The sequence below is a fragment of the Penicillium canescens genome (genome assembly GCF_028828765.1).
Source record: "Penicillium canescens strain IBT 15451 chromosome Unknown utg000001l_segment0_segment0, whole genome shotgun sequence".
Taxonomy (NCBI): domain Eukaryota; kingdom Fungi; phylum Ascomycota; class Eurotiomycetes; order Eurotiales; family Aspergillaceae; genus Penicillium; species Penicillium canescens.
The window spans coordinates 1859731-1880371 of record NW_026703963.1 but is presented as its reverse complement, the minus strand read 5'-3'; the positions used below and the strand labels follow the sequence as shown (position 1 = coordinate 1880371).

Below are 20641 nucleotides of genomic sequence, written 5' to 3'. Positions count from 1 at the left end.
CGGCCTTGCTTGTCCCATTCTTTAGAGCCCCATGCTCTATAGGAGAGATCTGCCTTGATATCAGAAAGTAGCAAAACACTGCATAGTCATGGTCGCTAACACATTTCCTCATACCATCCACATAGTTGCTCCAAAAACAACCCCGGCAAGGTGAAGCGGGCTTGCTGTACGAATGAAAGTACTACCGCTAGTCTTTGTGGAGTTCGAGCATCCGAAACCGAACGGAGGGCTTGGTAAACGGCCCGTTTTCGATAGTCCGTTCAAGGCTGCGCAGTTGAAACCAGTAGTGTTTCTCGACGGATAGACATGAAAAGTCTCCAACACTGATGGAGAACGAGTGCTGCCCAAAGAGGCATTTTGCTGGGCGACGAAGGTATCGCTATATCTGCTGGTAAGCTATTATGTCGATTGTGAAGGAAAAAAGTAAGACACGTACAAGAATGCGTTTCCTAAATTAGCATTAGAAATCCGAATCGACGAGATGTTTGTTGGCCAGTACCAGGTTTGGACGCGGTTGTTTTGGTCATCGGTACGGTACATCGAGGTTAGATTCAATTCTGGAGCATTACTGATGTCCAGTTCAAAACCGCCTGTCCAATTGACGGCTTGCGGGGGCAGAGTGATATCTTTGACTGGATGGGCCTCATAAAGTTGTTTCAGTGTCAGAGCGCGGAGGTTATCGAATGGTATTTCCAGGTGTGGGATGGAGATGCTGCTAGACAAGTCCATACTATCAACTCTGAGTGACTCCAGCTTCGTGCTGCGCTTGAGATCTGAGACACCCCCACTGAGAGAAAGACTTCCGATTGTCATGTTGGTCGTTGAGGGGCCACCCAATGTCACAGATGCATCGGCACTGATGAAGAGTTCTTCGGCAGATGTGAACCCGACAGGAATGTTCTTAATATTTGGAAACGGACCAGCAAGGTCAACAGAATTGATCTTGAGCCGAGAGTCGGATACAATATCAAGCGAGTCGATCTGCGTAGTATGGACCTTCACATCCGTCGCATTGCGCAGACTCCTGTGTCGGAAAGTGGTGATATTAGGGGCGGCAAGGCTGAAGTAATCCACCGATTCTAGACTCGAGATGTCCAGATAGGTGATATCGCGTGCATAGAAGCCTACTTGAAAGCTTGTATTTACAATTTTGAGGTTCGGGAGAGTGAGGCTCTGTAGCTTTGTGGGGGATGTTCCGAATTCGACCTCGCCCCTAACTTCCCTCAAAGTTGAACTAGACAGTGTAAAGTAGGGCTGGCCATCAAGTGTGTTCCATCTGTCAACATAATAGTTCCCGAAAGAGCCTTCGATCACCTCCACACCGTCAAGGCTGATGTGCTGCGTCGTGCTATTGTCATTGAGTGGACCGATAGCAACATGGCCCGTGACTATTGGACAATTTTTGCGAAGCCAGTCTGCACCAGCTGGCGAATAGATAATAAATGAGGTACAGTTGACGGCCAATACCCCTAAGAACAGTGTTACTAGAAGACTGCATAGATAATTACCAACTTTCAATAAAGCCACCAAATCACTTACCAGAACAGCATAGCAATATGAAAAGCACCCAGGTGAGCAACATGGAGGATCGTCCGATCATATTGCATATGTGGAATTGGACAGGCTGGATGTATATCAAAGTCAGGAACAGCACCGACTGGGCGCATCACGACTTTTACTGTTATTGACTTAGCCCCTGACCAGACATACGGCCCTATGACCGGATTTCCCTAGTTCAATAATTACATTTACCGTAACATCGCTTCCATGTCGCTTAGTGTGTCCGACGCCCTCCCCGTTCCAATGGGAGTAGGGCTGAGCAGCAAAAACCGCCCCCAAACGCTTGGCAACACTTGGCGACTCAAATGTCTTACTCATTTTGGGATCATTATGAAATCTAGCCTATACTGAAACACATGGGGGTACCAGAACTTGGAGTCATTGAGAAGGACATTTATCTTGTGTCTCTTAATCATCGTCACGCAAATGGGCAGCGCCTCATATCCGGAAGCCCTCTTCTTCAGTAAACCTCGCGATTCGTGAGATGAGCTGTGTTATGCCTGGTCTTCAGTTGGACTAACGTGCGAGGCCATGTAGACTTGCTTTGTAGCGGCATTGACGCTACCCTGCCTGTTACTTAGCTTCCTCGCCAATCATAACGTCCATTTTCCCTTCCATGGCTAGGATCTGCAGCGACTTTATAATAACACCAACATTCTGGCTCTTTTCTACATACACTCGCTCTTTCATTTTGCAAAAGACCTGCGCTACGGGAGGGAGAAAATGTCCGCGAATTAAACGACCTAACGTCTTGCCCCCGGAAACTTCACACATTCAAAGAGAGCATAGACGGCTCCAGGCAGTCCAATTCCTTCTCAATTCATGTAATTACCATATATTCGATCGTTATTAGTTCATAACAACTGAGGTAGACAACCGTTAGATACGTCGATACTAGATGACCATGATCAGACTGATGGACAATGGCCTCGCGGCATACATCATTTTCAATAAGGATACAGGGCTTTTTAGTTCTGGACGAGAAACGTAACAAAAGCACAAGGATCAATTCGACCATTAGTTACTAGTCCAGCTCCGCGGTGCCTTCACAGCGGCAGCATCCTCACTCTCATCGACATCAACAATACTCTTCATGCCTTTCCCAGGAGGATAATCGAGAACATGATCATAATGCCTCGCCACAAAAAAAAAATAAAAAAAATAAAAAAAAATAAGGCATATATCCTTTAGCTGCGCACAGAGACCTCTCCTGGAAGACCCGTAAATGCGAAGGGCCCTTGTAGTAACTGAACTCGCCCACCGACTGGATTGGAATGGCATGCAATGGGCCGTCGGACCACCCACCCGCGGGAGCTCTCGAGCTCCCTCCATAAACACCGTCCCGCGCGGCATGAGATCTTCGTCCGATCCAAATACGATATTAATCAATGAGTAAGACCCGGGCATAGTGGCTAGGTTGGACTGACTAATGAAAGAGATTGATATATAATACTATTTACAGTCAATTTATATCACATACGGCATTTACCTCTCCCCCAGAGGTTGCTTTGGTCACGAGTGGACATTCACAACTGATATCAGGAGTATTTGCCTTATTCCTTCTACAAATTCCATGGCTTAGTGTTTTAGGTGATTGAGATGGCAGATAGATTAACGACCGATCATGTTTATTTTCAGTCATTGGTATCGAGGACCATTATATACCGAAAATTTCAATTCCCTTAGTAACAGCCGAAAATGACCCATCATAGTGAGAGACTTGGGCCAACACATCTATTGGCCAGAATCGTATCCTAGTATGATGTCGTCCCGTGAATAGATCAGGAGTGCTGTCGGAGTCCAGACTCACGCCGGGCCCCTCATAAAGGCCCACAGGTTCCATAGGGTACTGACAGCTAGTGTTCAAAACTTGACGTGGCTAATGGCTAATCATGGAACTCCTGTCTGAGTAAGGGATAAGTGGGCTGAAGCCGAGAGCTTGATGAGACTGCTCTAAAGACTTCGCCTGAGGCAATTCTAGTCTAGAAAGTAGGCTAACTTGATTGGTAACTAAGAAACGCCATAGAAATAAGAGGCATTGGCAAGCCCAAAGTGAGAAATTAATCGGACTATGTGAGGGTGTTCAGCGCATTCTCCCTAACATCCGCAGCACAGTGATCACAGGGAGCAATTCTAGTCACCCAGCGAGAATGACTTCGGCAAATCGGAAATGGATCCCATAATCATCGGCATGAGGAATGTCATCAATCATCTATTCCATCGTTGGCAATCTCTCATTGCAACCCGATCAGCCTCCTCTTCTGCAAAAGGACAGGGGTGTTTGTGTCTGACTCCATCGTGCACGCGCAGAGGAGCTTCATTATGACAAGACGTTCTCCTGAAACAAAGTGCACACTAGCATGCTTAGCGCTTACACAACCCATTCAAAGTCAAATAGCCCTACCCACTCTCTTAGCATGCTAGTGTGCACTTTGTTTCGAGGAGAACGTCTTGTCACAATAAAGCTCCTCTGCGCGTGGGTAGGGCCATTTCACTTGATTGTGCACGCTCTTAGCATGCTAGTGTGCACTTTGTTTCGAGGAAAACGTCTTGCCGCAATGAAGCTCTTCTGCGCGTGGACAGGGCCATTTGACTTTGATTGGGTTGTGTATCGCCTCGGCATGCCTATTTGCACTTCGTTTCGAGGAAAGCGTCCTATCTGTGCTTCGCAGGATCCCACCGACCACGTTCACTACCGGTTGCCACTCGCAGGTCTGATCTCTGGTCATCTAGCTGGTCGATTTCCAGCATAACAGTCACCGGTTAATTGCTACCGGTAGAATCCTATGATATAACTTATGTTAGCTCTCTTCGGTTAACTGTTGTATGCGCATAGGGCGTGGGGCTATGGACATGCCCCTGCATGCCGACAGACAAATGGACGGAAACTCACATGCGCAACGACTGCATCAAAATCCCGGGGCGATGGTGTGCCCTGCTCATCTGCATCCCAGCCCTCTAGGGCATCTTCATTGACACCATCGCGAATATCCCCGTTGAGCCCGGCACCTACGGGTCGGGCATACTGTAAACCCCGTATTTGTTAGTCCTGGTGCTCAGTATAACGTTTCATAAAAATGTTTTGAATAAATTGGAAGAGATATTGGTGTGGGGAAGGGGGATATCTCACCTTAATGTGAGCAATCTCGGTCTCAAAAGCGGCGTGTTCGACTGCTTCTTCCGCCCTGGTAACCTGGCCCAAAAGCCGGTCCAATAGCCTAACGTGGCTAGTCCCACGAGCGGCCTGCTCTTCGGCTTCCGTCTAGTGCAGTTGATTGGGTGTTAGTTTGCAAACTAGTTGATCCTGTATATGGCAAGATGGTGCACGCAATGAAGAAAACAACGAGAAAGTAAAAAGGATCCATCTCGATAGGACAAAGACACCCAGCTTGGGTAAGGCTGGCCCTCAGGAGATGACCAAGCGGGCGAAAGATCTTGGCTATCGCCAGAAAACCTGCAAGGGGACCGCATGCCAAGTGGCACAGCGGACTGAGCCCCAACATAGCCCTGTTTGGTACAGAGCACATTTAGAATGGAATCCAATAGACATACCTTCTTGGTGTTTGGCTTGTTGGCTTGTCGGGGGAGCCGCCAGCGCGACGGGCCTCCACCCGGAGGTGGAGGAGGAGGGGTTCCTGCAACTTTTGTCGTGATGGTTGTTTGGCTGTCAAAGAAAGAGCCAGAAGGGAGAAAAATATCAGATCAGATGAAGAGCACAAACTTGGGAGATGAAACGGTATGTATGGACGGGTCAAAGGCTGAGTGCTATGGAAGCGCTCAATATGTGGATATGGTGAGGAAGGTAAGTTGGGACAGATGGGTGGCTTACGTTTATAGAGGAATGGCGTGTGGCCTCTGATACTCAATGTCACACCAACACCTCTCAAATCTAAGAATCAGTATGGCTTATGGCCAACCGGCAAGTTCACCTCCAAGTAACGGTAGAGTAAGCTACAGCCAAGAGCTCAAGCTGATACTTTTAGCAAGGCGGTCCTAAAGGACCCCATCCAGCCAGTGCCGTAATCTAACGTGGGAGTGAGAGAAACTAAAGATGGAGCAGGCGCTGATGAAGTCGAAGAGAGCAATGTAATATACTAATTAACAAGATGACTAATTTAAGACTAACTGGCTAGGGGGTACATACAAATTTGAAGGATCTCAATGGGAAGGACGAGCATGAAAGAGGTAGCGAGTGCAACCCACTGGATCACAGCGACGGGCAATCAACGGCTGTTCTGATGTGAAAGGAAAAAAAGGCAGACAGTCCCAACGGAAGAGACTTTGTCCATATTATTGTAGCCAAGGTGCATGGAACACTCTGTAGATACCAAGCCAGTTGTGCGTTGACATGGAAGACATGTCGTCGGGCCGTAAATTCAGTTCTCTGGTAATCTGCAGGTACCCGCTTGAGCCCACATGCAGGCAGAGACAGTGCACGTGCCTCTTCGATGTGTACACATCATTCTCGATTGTAGTGAGTGAATTCGGTACGGCTGGCTTAGCGTAGGCGCTGGTAGGTCGTTGAGAGATGTGGATTTGGCGACTGTCGAGGACAAACTTTACGCTGCTCGGCCTGCAGAGAAGTTGGAGGCATCAAGTGCATTATCCTAGCAGTACGTCAGGTATACCACATGACGGTGGGCTATTATCATGGTGTTTCTCGAATGGAGGAAGATTCACAATGTGCGATGTCGCGTTGTTCGAGAATGCTGATGCTGACGTGCGCCCGGAATTCAGCTCGTGAGGGTGTGCTTGTGAAGTTGGAAGTTAAAAAGGAGTATGTGCTATTGAGGGGGTCACACCGCAAGTTGTAGTGTGTAAAGCCGTGTTTGTAGGGCAGCTGGTCAGAGGAAAATCGGGAAGATGGAAAGGTTCGCGAGATCAATGAATACATCTGACAAATTCTTCGCCAGTCAGAAAGGAGTGTTCAAAGGTTCCGCAGAAACCATTGTCAATGTGGTTCGCAACATGGAGCACTGCAGAATCCACCACACTACAATGCCTTGACAGCCATAATCCAAGTATCCCAGCACAGAAGCCTCTTGGATTAGTGTGTATGAGTGGAATTTCCCTGATATTCATAACTGACATGCGATTTATGCCGCTTGGGGAAGACTGGCACGCACTGGACCCTATTCAAAAACCTTCTCTTAGCAACCTACTCAACATGATACTTATGGATTTGAAAACCCTCCCTTACGCAAAAAGGACTCCAGTGGGAGGAACAGCAGGTAAAGGGCGTGAAGATATTCGGAGGCATGTTCGTAGGAGCGAGACTGCTATCACCAGCTTTGAGGGATTCGAAATCTTCATGTTTGCAGAATTCGCATCAGAGCAGTGTGTTCATCGATTAACTACGGCAATTACAATCGACATCTCCAAGCCGTTCGGGCCAACACATCGTTTTGAAATATGGTGACTTAAGGCCGGACACTATTATGGTTGAATTGGCCGACAACAAATATATGATTTTGGGATTCTCGATTGGCAATACAGCGGGTTTTATCTTGACTATTACGAGTCTGCCAGATATACGAATTGCATGATACCATACGAGGAAGACCATTAGCATTTGCACCCTCCAGATTGTGTCTTACCAAAGATCTACGTCCAGTGGGGGTTCTCGATCGAGTTAGAGAAAGCAGAGTTATATGAAAGGTGACCAGTGACCTACTAAATGAAAGCCCCATTTGGCGAGATGGACCTCCCCTCTACTTTCACAGCCGTCTGAGGGAATGTGTAGTGCTATTATGACCTATTTAGTGCTTTAGACAAGACGAGCTCCAAATACACCTGGAAATTTGATAGTACAATTCTCCTGGGACACACTATACATCGGATTATTGCACCCTTTTCACACTTCAAAGGGTTTGCACATCGTGGTACTCCCCTTGCTGTTGCAACACAATATAATTCTATATTTTATCAAGAATCACAAACATGTCCCAGATGCGATACTACAATAGGGGTCAAAAGTCCTTTCACACCACACCTTTATATGATCTAGATAAACCCAAGGTAAGTTACTCGAAAATGGGTTAAAAAAAGAAAGGGGAAAGGAGAGGGGGGGGGGGGGGGTGAAGAGAGGCTAAAATAGAGTGAAAACGATGCATGAAACATTACACTCGCTTCGAGGCTTTCGCATAGAAAGAGTCTAATACTTCATAGCACTGTGTACACATTTATGACCCCTGTTGTATTACTTAGTAAAAGCGGCAAGAGGCACTAAACTGAAGGGCAGAGGAAATCACCTACATGGGCACTGCTTCATACCCTTGTATATCTTTACATTATCAAGAATCCAAATATACTGATATTGAGGAGAATTATATCTTACCAAAAATACATATTATGGCCTGAGGCTGAGCGTGTAAACAGAAAGTTGGTCACGTGACATATCATTTAAATTACCCGCAATTTTTTTCCGTCTCGTTTTCCCTTCCAAATTTTCATGCGCGTTTATTCTGCAACAACCGTGGTCCAATCATCTGTTCCTGGATTCTCATGTGTATAATGTCGACACTATGAGTACCAGGTAATTGATCTTTGAAACCACCGTTTATCATGCTTAGCCATTGGGTGCCTCTTTTGACCTAGTTATCACCCATTTCGACACGCGCGATGAAATGGAAAGCGATATGGTGCAACAGTCATCTATATCCTGAATGTTTCACTTTTCGGGCCAATTGGTCAACTCCACGTTCCATTGACGTACAGCACATGTCACTATGCTCTTCTCCATTATTCGCATGATGAACAATTCTTTATCGATCTGGGTTGTTAAACACTTGAACTCCCGGGGCATGATCATTGATACACTGAAAATTCTGATTGAATTTGGAGAAGAGACATTTATTTCCCTTCCATTTGTTTATGCTCGTTGCTACGTTTAATATAGCAATGAATTGTTGGCATAATCAATAAATTCTATACAAATTGGTATCACAAAGAAACATCAACCATCGGATAGTAATGGCTGTAGAGGATATAAGCCGACCACATTGGCATATCGCTTCATGCTTCAAGGTCATCGTTTGCCCTTCCCGCCGTTCTGGGCTCGACTCTCCTCAAGAGCTTGCTGCACCCACGACTCATCCTTTCTCTCAGATGGCACAGGCCGCTGGAGATTGGATCCTGTTGAAGCTTGAGTCTGGGCGTTTTGTCGCGCTGTGCGGATTGAACTGAAACAGTATGAACAAAGAATAACAGCCATAGTGAAGGCTGCGATGGGAGCATTGATAGACTTGATTCAGGTCAGTATCGGAACAGTCATTAAACTCATTGTGAAACCAAGGTATGGCTGGAGTGTATGGATAGGAGTCAAGTGGGCTGCTTGAGATATAGAGGCTTTTCGTTGCGGGATACACTGTACGTACTCCTGATGGCTTGCCAAATGCCTTGAGATTTGGCTTCTGTTGTGCCATTGTATATGTCGCGGATTCTTGAGGATTGAAAAGGGATGAGAGGTGTCAAGTCTCGGACTATGCTAAAAGGTGGCGTTGTCTGCGCTTTGTGTATGAGTGAGGATTTAACACTGAAGTATCATTGGATGGGCACAATATAGCATGGATGTAAGGTGGAAAGACAGATTCCGGGGAGTCAATGAGAATGGAAAGCGCATGGATATCGCAGTGTACCGTTGAGATCAATATATAAAAAGCGTAAGTGACCATTCGTCTGAGCTGATATTGTTCCAGCAGAAAGTGAAAGAGGAGAGGCGGTAGGTATTGTGGTACATCTCCTGTCCAATTAACGTTGAGAGTCACTTAGGCGCTCTCTACACCGCCTTACCTTTATCGCATATCGCGACAATGCCTCCTCATCACGGATCAACCATACAACAGCCATGGCTTCCGATTCGCCTCCCAAAGGGGGGATGTCTCTTTATGCCAATCTTCTCGACCCATCAAACGACAAACCGGGAACGATTTCTCGTGCTCCGGTTGTCTTCAAACAGAGCTCGGAGACTGAGGCGCAACCCGACGACGCGGCGGGTAAAAAGCAACTGAATGCTGGTAGCTATATTTGATCTCTCTGATTACAGCGAAGCAGCTTGAACTCACCTTCCTCTCGCCGAACAGCTTCTCTCCGATTCCAGCCAACAAGAAGGCCACAACTCTCAGCTCAGAAGTCCAAACCAAAGTCTATGTTTCCCAAGGCAGCGCCACATCTCACACCGAACCAAGCTCCAATTCCCTCAGCAGCACCTCTAGCGAAGAGCACCTTGGCTGACTGGGCGGCCTTGGAAGATGATGACTACGGATACCAGGGCGAGAAACGACAGCGTGGTGGCAGGAAGAAACGCAAGAAGAACCGTGAAGCGCAAATTGTTCAGAACTGGGACGACATCTATGATCCGTCGCGACCAAACAACTACGAGGAATACCGACACAGTGACGAAAAAATCATGGAGGTCCGCGACTGGAAGGATCGCTTGTATGCGCATCGGATGAGACGCTCGCTGAGCCGAGACTCGGACAGCGATGACGACAACAGGCCAATGAACCGTATGTTTAGACTATTTCATTTTAGCTGTGCTGGAACATTACTGAAGGGATATTTCTAGGGCAATTCGCACCCCCGAGCAGCTTTGCCCCTCCACCAAATCTCAACAATACGCCGCCCACACCAGCTTCCGTCCCCAATGATGCATCTGGTGAAGATGCCTTTGCTCGTCGTGCACGCCTCGGTCAGTCCGCTGGCTCCGCACAACAAATTCCGCCACCGCCGCCTGAAGAACCCAACCCTATCCCCAACGACCCCACCGGCGAAGACGCATACATGCGGCGCTTCCAGAAAGCCGGCAACCTATCATCAGAACAAAACATACCCCCTCCTCCGCCACCACGCCCTCTCGACAAATTCCAGCCTAGTACCGCCACAATCTCCCGTGCCCCGGTTCGATACACTCTACCCGCGCCGCCAGAAGATATGCCTGCGTCCGAAGCTGAGCTCGAAGCTGCATTGGCCGAAGAAGAACCAGCAGACGAAGAAGAACAAGATGAGGATGCACCACGCTCTCTCCATCCAGGCCAAAAGGGCTTCGCGGAACGTTTCATGTCCAAGTATGGCTGGACAAAGGGATCTGGACTTGGTGCTACTGGTTCTGGTATCAAGAATCCGCTACAGGTGAAGGTTGAGAAGCGGAAGAAACGACCTGACTCAGATGGCGGAGGCTTTGTTACGCCCGCTGGACGCGGCAAGATCATCGGAAGCAAGAAACTAGGAGGTTACGAGAGCAAATTTGGCCCTATGGGTGAAGTGATTGTTCTGCGGGGCATGTTGAATGGAATTGATTTGCAGTCCGAACTGGAGACAAGTCAGGGTGGAGGGTTGATGCAGGAGATTGGCGAGGAATGCAATGAGAAGGTATTTTCTTGTCACCTGCGAACTATTCTTATGAAAACTATACTAACAAATTGGGTTTTTAGTATGGAATTGTCGAACGAGTCTACATTGCTCGTGATGCCGGGACTCCCGCCCCGGTCTTCGTCAAGTTCACAAGTCCGTTATCTGCCTTACGGGTAAGTTCTCAACACAAGAATCCATCTTGATTATATTATTTGTTTACTGACAACTGCCGATAGGCCGTCAATGCTCTGGAAGGTCGGATTTTCAACGGAAACACAATCGAAGCGCGATTCTTCGACACTGAGAAATTCGACCAGGGGATTTACACGGATTAATTCCTTGTGAACTTCCACTCAAGCACAATAATAATACCAATTGAATTCAATTCTATTGGATCTCTATCTATGAAGTCTTATCAAAATAACTACCAAATCCATCTCCAGCCCGTACACCAACACTAAATCGTGCCGAATTTCAATCTAAAGGAAACAGAAAAACTAGCAACACTAGAATGTAACCCGATCAAATGTATTCCTCCTGGCAAGAAGCGGCCGCTTCTCCACACTGGCGGCCACGGACTGTCCACCCACTCTGCTGGCAGGAACAGGGATACGAGAGCGCAAGCTCACAGCCTTCATAGACTCCGCCTCAACGGGCGGCATCAAGAGAGGCTCTGACTGCCGCGGCTCATCGGCTTTCTCGCGGCCATAAGGATCCCAGGAAGGCCAGCCCCAACGCTTCTTATGCTTCTCCGCCAGAGCCAAGGGCTGCAACCCCCCGGGCCCTGCACATATAGTACGCCGGCGCGAAAGCGTATCCTTCTGTTCAACCAGCCCATGTTTCTGAACTAGAACCAGAGTCCTCAAACCAAAGTTATCATGCTCATCTTTCCACAAGATGGGAGCTTGGAAGAAAGGCCACCTCGTCATTTTTCCAGTTTTGGCTGTGTTAGCAGAAGTACAAATAGAAGAGTCTTTTGGGGGATATGGGTCGGCTTTATCTAGCCATCTTTGCAAGCGATGGAAACTTCCATTGGGATTGCTACGAGTTAAAAGGTGGGATTTTCTTGGTTCAACCGCATCACTTGCATCTGCATCTGCATCTGATCCAGATTCGGTCTCAGGTTCGGACTCATACTCAGACTCATATTCAGAGTCTTCCTCGGGGCTCTCGTCATCTCTCTCCGGGAGGGCCATTGCGGCTGTCAGTGAACCCAAACGGTCACCGGCCTTCCATTTTGCGATGCCAACGAAACGGTTTACCATTTCCTTTCGCCGCTTTTGGACTTTACATTGCTTGCAGAGCCCTGAGATGGGGAATGGTAGCGGGGTTTGGTCTTCCTGGTCACATAGACAGCCTTCTTCCAGCGCTGGGGGACAGCCGATTACAGAGGATGTTTCCGCTGGGGCAGCGTGGGTGCATTTCGCATGATAATACATTATCTTCATACACATTTTGAACGATGGTGATGTTAATGTTGGTGGTGGTATATGATTTTTTAAGTATTGGGGGATTGGCGTTAGGGTTAAACCGCTTGGTGGAGAGCTTGGATCGATAGGAAGGTAGGTTGGATGTTAAATTCAGAGCGAACTGATGTGGTGGCCTTATATTTCTGCTTTGCTGCCAAGCAAAGCCAATATCCGTCGGCTTTCACCTACGAGCTTCGTGTACGACTTTGCCTTTCCTCAGATGAATCCCTCGAAGACAAAGAACTTGTTTGTTCTCTTTGATACCATTGTCAACATCTAATGTAATACTTGTTTGTCTTATGGCATTGGAGAGAGCACTTGAGACAAAGAATATGCATACATTGTCACTGGCCAACTTGGGACTCCCTTTTCGAAGGAACATGTTGGTCTACAAACAAATTTCAGTGTCTTACAGCCACACAAATCTTGGCTGACAAGCAACGGTAAATAGATATTAAATAGACTGTTATTCGACGTTTGAGGCAAATCAATAACTGAATAAGAAATAAAAAACAACAATACAATCGTGGCTCTGCTTTTGTCGTGGAGAAATATATTTCCAGGTTGCATGACAATGCAGGTCTATATTTCTCGTGGACGACTCACCATACGGGAACATAGCAATCAGATATCATTAAAGCAAGATAATCCTGAGCCTTCTTCAAGTAACAGAATTTTGAGGCTGCAATTTGTCTTGTTCCTGACCCGGTTGAAGTCCTGCTCTCTTGTTCATTATGATCTCTATTCCCAAAGTAAGCCAAAGGTTGACATGTATAGCTCGCTGAATTAAAGTGTAAGGAACTACACGGTTAGAGCCTGGAGTCCAGACCAGTCCAAATATCAATGCAGTAGTAATTCCTGCATAGATGTATTTGCTATCTCTGCCCAAAGAAGTGAGGCTCCGTGGCTGCCCTGTGAGGCGCTTACCTAAGCGATCGCAGGCCCACTGGCGATTGATTGCCATCGCTCCAGCTGTCGCGATTGCGACCTTTGAAATCTTCCTTCCGCCTCGCCTCTCCCCCATCCCTGCGCCTGATTATCCCAGTCGCTCCTTCTTGCTACTTTTCCTTCTTCAACTTTCCCATCGCACACCCACTCCATATCCCCAGATTTTAGCGAGCGGTACCTGAAATCATGTCTCTCAGCCAGAACCGCCTCCAGGAGGAACGGTACGGAGTTTTTCTTGAGGACTTTGCGCAATATTTGCGCCTTACTCCTACGCTATGCTGACCGTTTCTGATTACACAGGAAGCAGTGGCGTCGTGACCACCCTTTCGGCTTTGTCGCAAAGCCCGCGCGAACTCCCCAGGGCGGCCTGGACCTCAAGACCTGGGAATGTGCTATTCCTGGCAAGGCAAAAACTCTTTGGGAGGGAGGTCTTTTCAAGTTGACCTTGGTATTTCCCGATGGTGAGTGCAGCACACATTCCAGACCGAAGATCCTTGTACTAATCTAGACGGTCATTGCTTCTAGAATACCCCACGAAGCCACCAAAATGTACGTGCCTCCACGATCGATCTCCAACGCTACTTTTTCGAGAAAGAAGATCCTGCCCGAGACAGAATCCGTGATATAACATGAGAAATTCCTGCTGATTCAAGACTCCAGGCAAATTTACGCCACCTTTGTTCCACCCAAACGTTTACCCTTCGGGCACAGTCTGCCTGTCAATCCTCAATGAAGAGGAAGACTGGAGACCGGCGATCACCATCAAGCAGATCCTGCTCGGCATTCAGGATCTCCTCGATAATCCCAACCCAGAGTCGCCCGCGCAGGCCGATGCCTACAACCTGTTCAAAAAGGACAGACCCGCGTATGAGCGTAAGGTCCGCCAGGTGGTTAAGGAAAACCAGCCCGTTTAAGCATCGATTCCCAGCGAGAACAGCGAAAATGCTGTGACGCTTTCTTTTCCGATTTTCAGCATGGGACATACCGGGGGACGATCTATGCATATCCGGTTTTTTTTCCGGCGAATGAGGAATTAGCTATTTCCCACAGCGCGGCGTTAACAATGGAGTTTGAGGCATTGAAGCCATAAGAATGCAGTATTTCTACCTATAAGAAGTGTATAGATGTAAGGGTGTAAGAGTAAGAAGATCGGAGTGCCGGTTATCTTATCGGTGACTCAAAGACTGCCGACATCGCCCCGCCGAGAAATTGGAAAAAATTACTTGGTTCCTTCCGTAACCCCATGTATTAGTCAATTACTCCTTCTTCTCCTCCGACTCCTCTTCTCCTTCTTCCATACTCTCCGAAAATCACCAATTGCCCATCATGTGTGGAATTTTCGCGTGCCACCAGTGCGTTATGCCTTGCCCTAACCCCCGCCATACTCAATAGTGGGATCCTGGGGGACAATCGTGTCATTGCTAATAGTCCCATAGTCACCCCGATGTGCAGCAGTTCAAGCCCACGGCTTTGCGCATGGCCAAGGCGTGAGTATCTCAACTTTTTTGTTTTCAATTGCATCTGCAATCCTCAGAATTTCGAATTGTCGCTAATTAATCTCCCGAACACAGTGTGCGCCACCGTGGTCCCGATTGGAGTGAGTCACTGCTCAAGTTGCAACATTGCGCGGTATACATGAGGGAATAGGATTAACCAATGTTCTTAAACAGGCGGCAACTTCTGCGCTGAGAGCACTAGTGAGTCAAGCATGAGAATTGGTCGTTTTCGGAAACTAACGGGGAATTCTTAGTCCTGGCGCACGAGCGTCTGAGCATCGTCGGCGTCGGTAAGTTCTGTCTGAGAATTTGATGTGTTCATGATCTTTGCTAATATTCTCCCGCTAGACTCCGGTGCCCAGCCCCTTGTCAACGAGGACAGCAGCCTCGCCCTCGCCGTCAATGGCGAGATCTACAACCACCGTCTTCTGCGAAAGAGCCTTCACACCAAGTACAACTTCAAGACGCACTCTGATTGCGAAGTTATCATTCCCTTGGTATGTGACAATGGATCAAAAGATGGAGCACGGGTGCTGATCTCTTCTAGTACATGGAGCACGGTCTCGATGCCCCCAAGCACCTCGATGGCATGTTCTCCTGGGTTCTGTGGGACAAGAAGCAGGACCGTGTGATTGCCGCCCGTGATCCCATTGGTATTACCAGCTTCTACCTTGGTCGCTCTTCGTCCACCCCCGGTGCCGTCTACTTCGCCTCCGAGCTCAAGTGCCTGCACCCTGTCTGCGACGACATCATTGCCTTCCCTCCCGGGCACGTCTACGACTCCAAGACTGACAAGCTGACCCGCTACTTCGAGCCCAAGTGGTGGGACCCTACCAACGTCCCCTCTACCCCTGTCGACTACAAGGTCGTCCGCCACAGCCTCGAGAAGGCCGTCCGCAAGCGTCTGATGGCTGAGGTTCCCTACGGTGTTCTGCTGTCTGGTGGTCTCGACTCCTCTCTGGTCGCCTCTATTGCCCAGCGTGAGACTCTTCGCATGGCCGAGGCTTCCCGCGCTGCGCCCCCTCCAACGCCGAGAGCGAGTTGGTTGGCATTGATGATGAGAACGAGCTTTCTACTGTCACTACTTTCCAGCAGCTTCACTCGTTCTCCATTGGTCTCCCCGGTGCCCCCGATACCGAGGCTGCCCTTGAGGTGGCCCGTTTCCTCGGCACCAAGCACCACCCCTTCACCTTCACTGTTCAAGACGGCCTTGACGCCCTCTCTGATGTGATCTACCACCTGGAGACCTACGATGTCACGACCATCCGTGCCTCCACCCCTATGTACCTGCTTTCCCGGAAGATCAAGGCCATGGGTGTCAAGATGGTTCTCAGTGGTGAGGGTTCCGACGAGATCTTCGGTGGTTACCTCTACTTCCACGCTGCCCCCAACAAGGAGGAGCTCCATAAGGAGACTGTCCGCCGTGTGAAGAACTTGCACCTGGCTGACTGCCTCCGTGCCAACAAGTCCACCTCCGCCTGGGGTCTTGAGGCCCGTGTGCCCTTCCTCGACAAGGAGTTCCTCGAGACCTGCATGGGTGTTGACCCCCAGGACAAGATGATCACCAAGGACCGCATTGAAAAGCACATGCTGCGCAAGGCCTTTGACACCACCGATGAGCCCGAGACCGCTGCCTACTTGCCCGATAAGATTCTCTGGCGCCAGAAGGAGCAGTTCAGTGACGGCGTTGGCTACAGCTGGATTGATGGCCTGAAGGATGAGGCCGAGCGCCAGGTTACCGATGAGATGATGAAGAACCCTAAGCCCGAATGGGGCACCGATGTTCCCGACACCAAGGAGGCGTATGTTTCTCTCTCTGCATTATAACTGCTCAATGACTAACTTCATATAGATACTGGTACCGTACCATGTTCGATGAGCACTTCCCTCCCTACTGTGCCGGCACAGTCGAGCGCTGGACCCCTACCTGGTCCAAGCAGACTGATCCCAGTGGAAGGTGAGTTATTTCCTGTTTCAAATGTTGAAACATCCTCTAACATGCCTCGCAGAGCCATCTCCATCCACAACCAGAAGTATGACGAGACGAAGTAAAATGTGAAGCCAAAGAGCCAAAAAAGCACACCTGGACTTCTTTTTCTGATTTAGCATTTTCTTTTGGAATAAAGGGATAGATTGTACATACTTTTGCCAGTATCTTAGTAGATTTACGCCTCAGGCATAAATCCACGTGACTTAACCGGCGGGCTTTCCCGGCAGCCGAGCAACCGCCAATCACCGGACGCCCACCAACCCGTGCTAAGCCCCTAGTTCCCCCCCCAACATCATCGGTCTCTTCTTCTTCTCTTTCTTCATCTCTCCATAGAACCACCCCTTTCTCTTACATCTCCTCAGTCATTAGGCTTCATCTCGTCAATATGTCTGCCCCCGCTGCTTTCTCCGACATTGCCAAGGCGGCCAACGATGTACGCACATTGTCCAGATCAAAAATCGGCACACCGGAACTTGGCTAATACTTTATCCCAATAGCTCCTGAACAAGGACTTCTACCACGCCGCTGCCGGTATGTTATCTATGGGTGGCATTATGTCATTTTTGAAGCTTCAATAACTAACTAGAGCTATTTAGCCAACCTTGAGGTCAAGTCCAAGGCTCCCAACGGTGTCACCTTCACCGTCAAGGGCAAGTCCGCCCACGAGGGTCCCATTGCTGGCCAGGTACGTTTTTGTCGCACCTATCACGTTCAAGACGCAATTCTAATTGATGCGCCTATAGCTTGAGGCCAAATACGTCGATGCGCCTACCGGTAAACGCCCCACCCAGAAGAAACCCCCGGATCCTGGCGCGCGAAAGGGACGACGCATCTCATTCCTCTGCGGATGCGGCCTTCGTCCAGTGCCCCAGGTGACTCTGTTTATTTTCTCGGATACGACACATCACAGAATTAGGCTAATATATTCCCACCGCCCAGGCCTCACCCTCACCCAGGCGTGGACCACCGCCAACGCTCTCGACACCAAGCTCGAGCTCGACAACAACATCGCCAAGGGCCTCAAGGCTGAGATCCTCACCCAGTACCAGCCCGCTAAGCAGTCCAAGGGTGCTAAGCTCAACCTCTACTTCAAGCAGCCCAACCTGAACGCCCGTGCCTTCTTCGACCTCCTGAACGGCCCGTCCGCCAACTTCGACGCCGTTCTCGGCCACGAGGGCTTCCTTGTCGGTGCTGAGGGTGGCTACGACGTCAACAAGGCCGCCATCACCAAGTACTCCGCTGCCATCGGCTACAGCGTTGCCCAGTACTCCGCTGCCATCACCGCCAGCAACAACCTGTCCCTCTTCTCCGCCAGCTACTACCACCGCGTCAACGCTCAGGTTGAGGCCGGTGCCAAGGCGTCCTGGGACTCCACCTCCGGCAACGCTGTCGGCCTCGAGGTTGCCTCCAAGTACCGCCTGGATCCCTCTTCCTTCGCCAAGGTTCGTTCACGCGCTGTTCGTACATATGCGTACCTGCTAATCACTTTCTACAATACAGGCCAAGATCAACGACCGTGGTATTGCCGCTTTGGCTTACAACGTTCTCCTCCGCCCTGGTGTCACCCTCGGCCTCGGTGCCTCCTTTGATACCCAGAACCTGAACCAGGCTGCCCACAAGGTCGGCGCCAGCTTCACCTTCGAGGCTTAAGCGTTTGAATCTCCTTTCAGATTTTGTCATTTTGTTTCCTAGTTTGTCTTGTTGATTTGCTAGAAAGATGATTATGGAGATGGGGATTTTCATCCTGGATAATAGCCATGTGTGCATCGTAGTTTCTACTCGAGCACTCTTTGTATATCAAATCTAAATGTTTCCTTTGTTGGTCAATACGATCAATTAATGTGGTCTAATATAAGTGCACTGTAGATAGCTCTAGAGCTACTGTGATAGACAACATAGGCCGTAAGTTACATTGAAGCGCTAATTAAACTACGTCAAGAATCCAGCTCTTATACATAGTCAAACCAAACCAAACCAATTGAAGAATCAAGGAAGCGCCTCCTTCCGCCTCCTAACCTTCCCTCGTTCAACAACATCAGCAGCAGTAGGCGTCGCCGCGGGCCACTTAAACAACCCAGATATCCCCCCAGCAACAACCAAAACCCCCGAAACAATCAAAAACCTGGCGAACGTATCATCCCCACCCCCACCAAACCCAGCCCTCGCCCCAGACTCAGCAGCATGCTTCTGCGCAGCCGCGCGACCAGCTCGGGTCCTTCTCTCCCTCCGCCGCTGATCCTCAGCAGCTTGCGTCCGGAAATGTCCCCGCGCATTAAAATGATGTAATGGATTCCGATTAATAAACCCAACCCAATCCTCCGGATCAGCGTCTTTCCCGCCTGCACCAGTCCCAGAACGATCACCGAATCCAGCACTCGATGCAAACCCTCCAGCTCCAGCTCCAGCACCAGACCCAGCCTTCCCAGGCGAATACCCTCCCCCTGTCTCCCCGTAGCCCCATACCCACCCTGATCATAGAAACTAGGCGGCGGCCCATGGAAAGCACCTCGGCGCTTACTTAGCCCGCTCGCAGGACGGGACCCGGCGTAGCTGCTATGGCTGCCCATTGGGTGGGCGTGTGTATGGCCCGGTGAGGAGGAGGAAGAGGGGTTGTAGGATGGTGGTGCGTGCAAACCGTGGTCGCGGTCGTAGGTTGCGCGTTTTTGGGCGTTGCTTAGGACATTGTAGGCGGCTGAGATTCGGGCGAAGCGTTGGCTGGCCTCTGGGTCTGATCTGTTGCGGTCTGGGTGGTGGCGGAGGGAGAGGGCGTAGAATTGTCTGGGTGGGTATTGGTGTTAGTGTTTGGGATGTTTGGGACTTGGGTTGGTGGTTGGGTTTGGAGGGTGATTTGGGGGAGGGCGGTACTTTTTGATCTCGGCTGGTGTTGAGCTTATTGGGACGTCGAGGATTTCGTAGAAGTTCGGTTCGCGGGCTTGGCGGGTGTTGCTTGTTGTGAAGTTGTGTATCTGGGGTTTTGGGAGGCGATTGGTTTCTTGGTGGTGGTTTGGGGGTTGATTTGGCCGTGGTCGGAGGGGTTGGGTTGAGAGGGTGTGGGTGTATGTTTGAGGTGAGGGCGCCTTTGCACGCGGCGATAAGAAAATTGCCGTTACTCGAGGTGAAGGCATGGTGTTTGTGAGGAGGATATGAAGAACAAGGAGGGAACAGGCCCTCTGGAGCGTGGAAGGGAGGTGTAGATAGAGTGTGTCGGGGAGTGGAAGTGGAGAGGAATCAAGAGAGGTAAAGACCGGAGTGGCGTCATGGTGGATTATGGGCGATGCCATTCCCGGTGAACAATTAATCTGTTCTACATGTTGCTATGGGTCTCTCGGTTTGTTGAACTCCATGGTGGTCTCATATTATCCAGAAAATTTACTATGATATGAGTAACTAATGTTAGGGAGTATGGGATTGAGAACTCAGGCTCTCAGGCTGCCAGAATGGGCAGATGATCAGATTAGATAACAAGGCTGGGTTTGATCCACTGGACCTAACCTTCCACGGTTTTCTGCCCTAACTTACGCTAATTTGCCCTAAGTTGACCCTAAGTTTACTCTAAATATACTCCCTCTCCATCTCGCCTGCCGGTGTGGAGCTTGACAGGTAGCGGCCAGTCCATAGCTTCGGGTAGCTGCTCATCAAAAGGTATGCGAGACACGTGTCATACGAGTCACACGACCATAGAAATGCAATGAAAGGCGTGATAAAGACCCAAAAAAAAAGTGTTTTTCAAGGCACTGTATGCTCCACCGAATTCTGTACTTTTACCGGGATGGGCACCACTCGGCGTTTGATCCTATCGGCGAATATCACCTCAGTACATCAGACCC

The 20641-nt window shown here is 49.3% G+C and overlaps 9 protein-coding genes across 9 annotated transcripts; 5 read left to right on the top strand and 4 right to left on the bottom strand.

Annotated features, from left to right (window-relative positions):
* Positions 1 to 108: 108 nt before the first annotated feature.
* Positions 109 to 1667, bottom strand: N7446_000719 (uncharacterized protein; the record flags this gene model as incomplete). The annotated part of the gene is made up of 3 exons (XM_058509486.1): positions 109 to 385; positions 437 to 1492; positions 1540 to 1667. The coding sequence occupies 3 exons, from the start codon at positions 1665 to 1667 to the stop codon at positions 109 to 111; spliced, it is 1461 nt and encodes a 486-aa protein (XP_058378465.1).
* Positions 1668 to 5212: 3545 nt separating this feature from the next.
* Positions 5213 to 5499, top strand: N7446_000718 (uncharacterized protein; the record flags this gene model as incomplete). Its single annotated transcript, XM_058509485.1, has 2 exons — positions 5213 to 5296; positions 5398 to 5499. The coding sequence occupies 2 exons, from the start codon at positions 5213 to 5215 to the stop codon at positions 5497 to 5499; spliced, it is 186 nt and encodes a 61-aa protein (XP_058378464.1).
* A 3088-nt stretch (positions 5500 to 8587) lies between these two features.
* N7446_000717 (uncharacterized protein) lies at positions 8588 to 8984 on the bottom strand (the record flags this gene model as incomplete). Its single annotated transcript, XM_058509484.1, has 2 exons — positions 8588 to 8803; positions 8937 to 8984. The coding sequence occupies 2 exons, from the start codon at positions 8982 to 8984 to the stop codon at positions 8588 to 8590; spliced, it is 264 nt and encodes an 87-aa protein (XP_058378463.1).
* Positions 8985 to 9406: 422 nt separating this feature from the next.
* N7446_000716 (uncharacterized protein) lies at positions 9407 to 11246 on the top strand (the record flags this gene model as incomplete). Its single annotated transcript, XM_058509483.1, has 5 exons — positions 9407 to 9575; positions 9642 to 10067; positions 10127 to 10929; positions 10992 to 11084; positions 11148 to 11246. 5 exons carry the CDS (start codon positions 9407 to 9409, stop codon positions 11244 to 11246), a joined length of 1590 nt encoding a protein of 529 aa, XP_058378462.1.
* A 171-nt stretch (positions 11247 to 11417) lies between these two features.
* N7446_000715 (uncharacterized protein) lies at positions 11418 to 12365 on the bottom strand (the record flags this gene model as incomplete). The annotated part of the gene is made up of 1 exon (XM_058509482.1): positions 11418 to 12365. One exon carries the CDS (start codon positions 12363 to 12365, stop codon positions 11418 to 11420), a length of 948 nt encoding a protein of 315 aa, XP_058378461.1.
* Positions 12366 to 13377: 1012 nt separating this feature from the next.
* On the top strand, positions 13378 to 14426 carry N7446_000714 (E2 SUMO-conjugating protein UBC9). The gene is made up of 4 exons (XM_058509481.1): positions 13378 to 13549; positions 13629 to 13789; positions 13854 to 13877; positions 13989 to 14426. The coding sequence occupies exons 1-4, from the start codon at positions 13515 to 13517 to the stop codon at positions 14240 to 14242; spliced, it is 474 nt and encodes a 157-aa protein (XP_058378460.1). The 5' UTR covers positions 13378 to 13514; the 3' UTR covers positions 14243 to 14426.
* A 228-nt stretch (positions 14427 to 14654) lies between these two features.
* Positions 14655 to 16876, top strand: N7446_000713 (asparagine synthetase B; the record flags this gene model as incomplete). The annotated part of the gene is made up of 10 exons (XM_058509480.1): positions 14655 to 14680; positions 14765 to 14815; positions 14900 to 14925; positions 14999 to 15025; positions 15079 to 15114; positions 15173 to 15321; positions 15372 to 15768; positions 15828 to 16626; positions 16677 to 16781; positions 16834 to 16876. 10 exons carry the CDS (start codon positions 14655 to 14657, stop codon positions 16874 to 16876), a joined length of 1659 nt encoding a protein of 552 aa, XP_058378459.1.
* Positions 16877 to 17199: 323 nt separating this feature from the next.
* Positions 17200 to 18464, top strand: N7446_000712 (porin; the record flags this gene model as incomplete). The annotated part of the gene is made up of 6 exons (XM_058509479.1): positions 17200 to 17247; positions 17312 to 17345; positions 17411 to 17499; positions 17558 to 17588; positions 17754 to 18256; positions 18315 to 18464. 6 exons carry the CDS (start codon positions 17200 to 17202, stop codon positions 18462 to 18464), a joined length of 855 nt encoding a protein of 284 aa, XP_058378458.1.
* A 336-nt stretch (positions 18465 to 18800) lies between these two features.
* Positions 18801 to 20021, bottom strand: N7446_000711 (uncharacterized protein; the record flags this gene model as incomplete). Its single annotated transcript, XM_058509478.1, is given in 3 exon segments — positions 18801 to 19282; positions 19297 to 19592; positions 19680 to 20021. The coding sequence occupies 3 exon segments, from the start codon at positions 19937 to 19939 to the stop codon at positions 18801 to 18803; spliced, it is 1038 nt and encodes a 345-aa protein (XP_058378457.1). The 5' UTR covers positions 19940 to 20021.
* Positions 20022 to 20641: the final 620 nt, after the last annotated feature.

Coding starts and splice junctions, on each gene's coding strand:
- N7446_000714 (XM_058509481.1), top strand. CDS start 13,515: ATGTCTCTCAGCCAGAACCGCCTCCAGGAGGAACG. Junction 13,550..13,628: donor AACCGCCTCCAGGAGGAACG/GTACGGAGTTTT, acceptor CTGATTACACAG/GAAGCAGTGGCGTCGTGACC. Junction 13,790..13,853: donor GACCTTGGTATTTCCCGATG/GTGAGTGCAGCA, acceptor CATTGCTTCTAG/AATACCCCACGAAGCCACCA.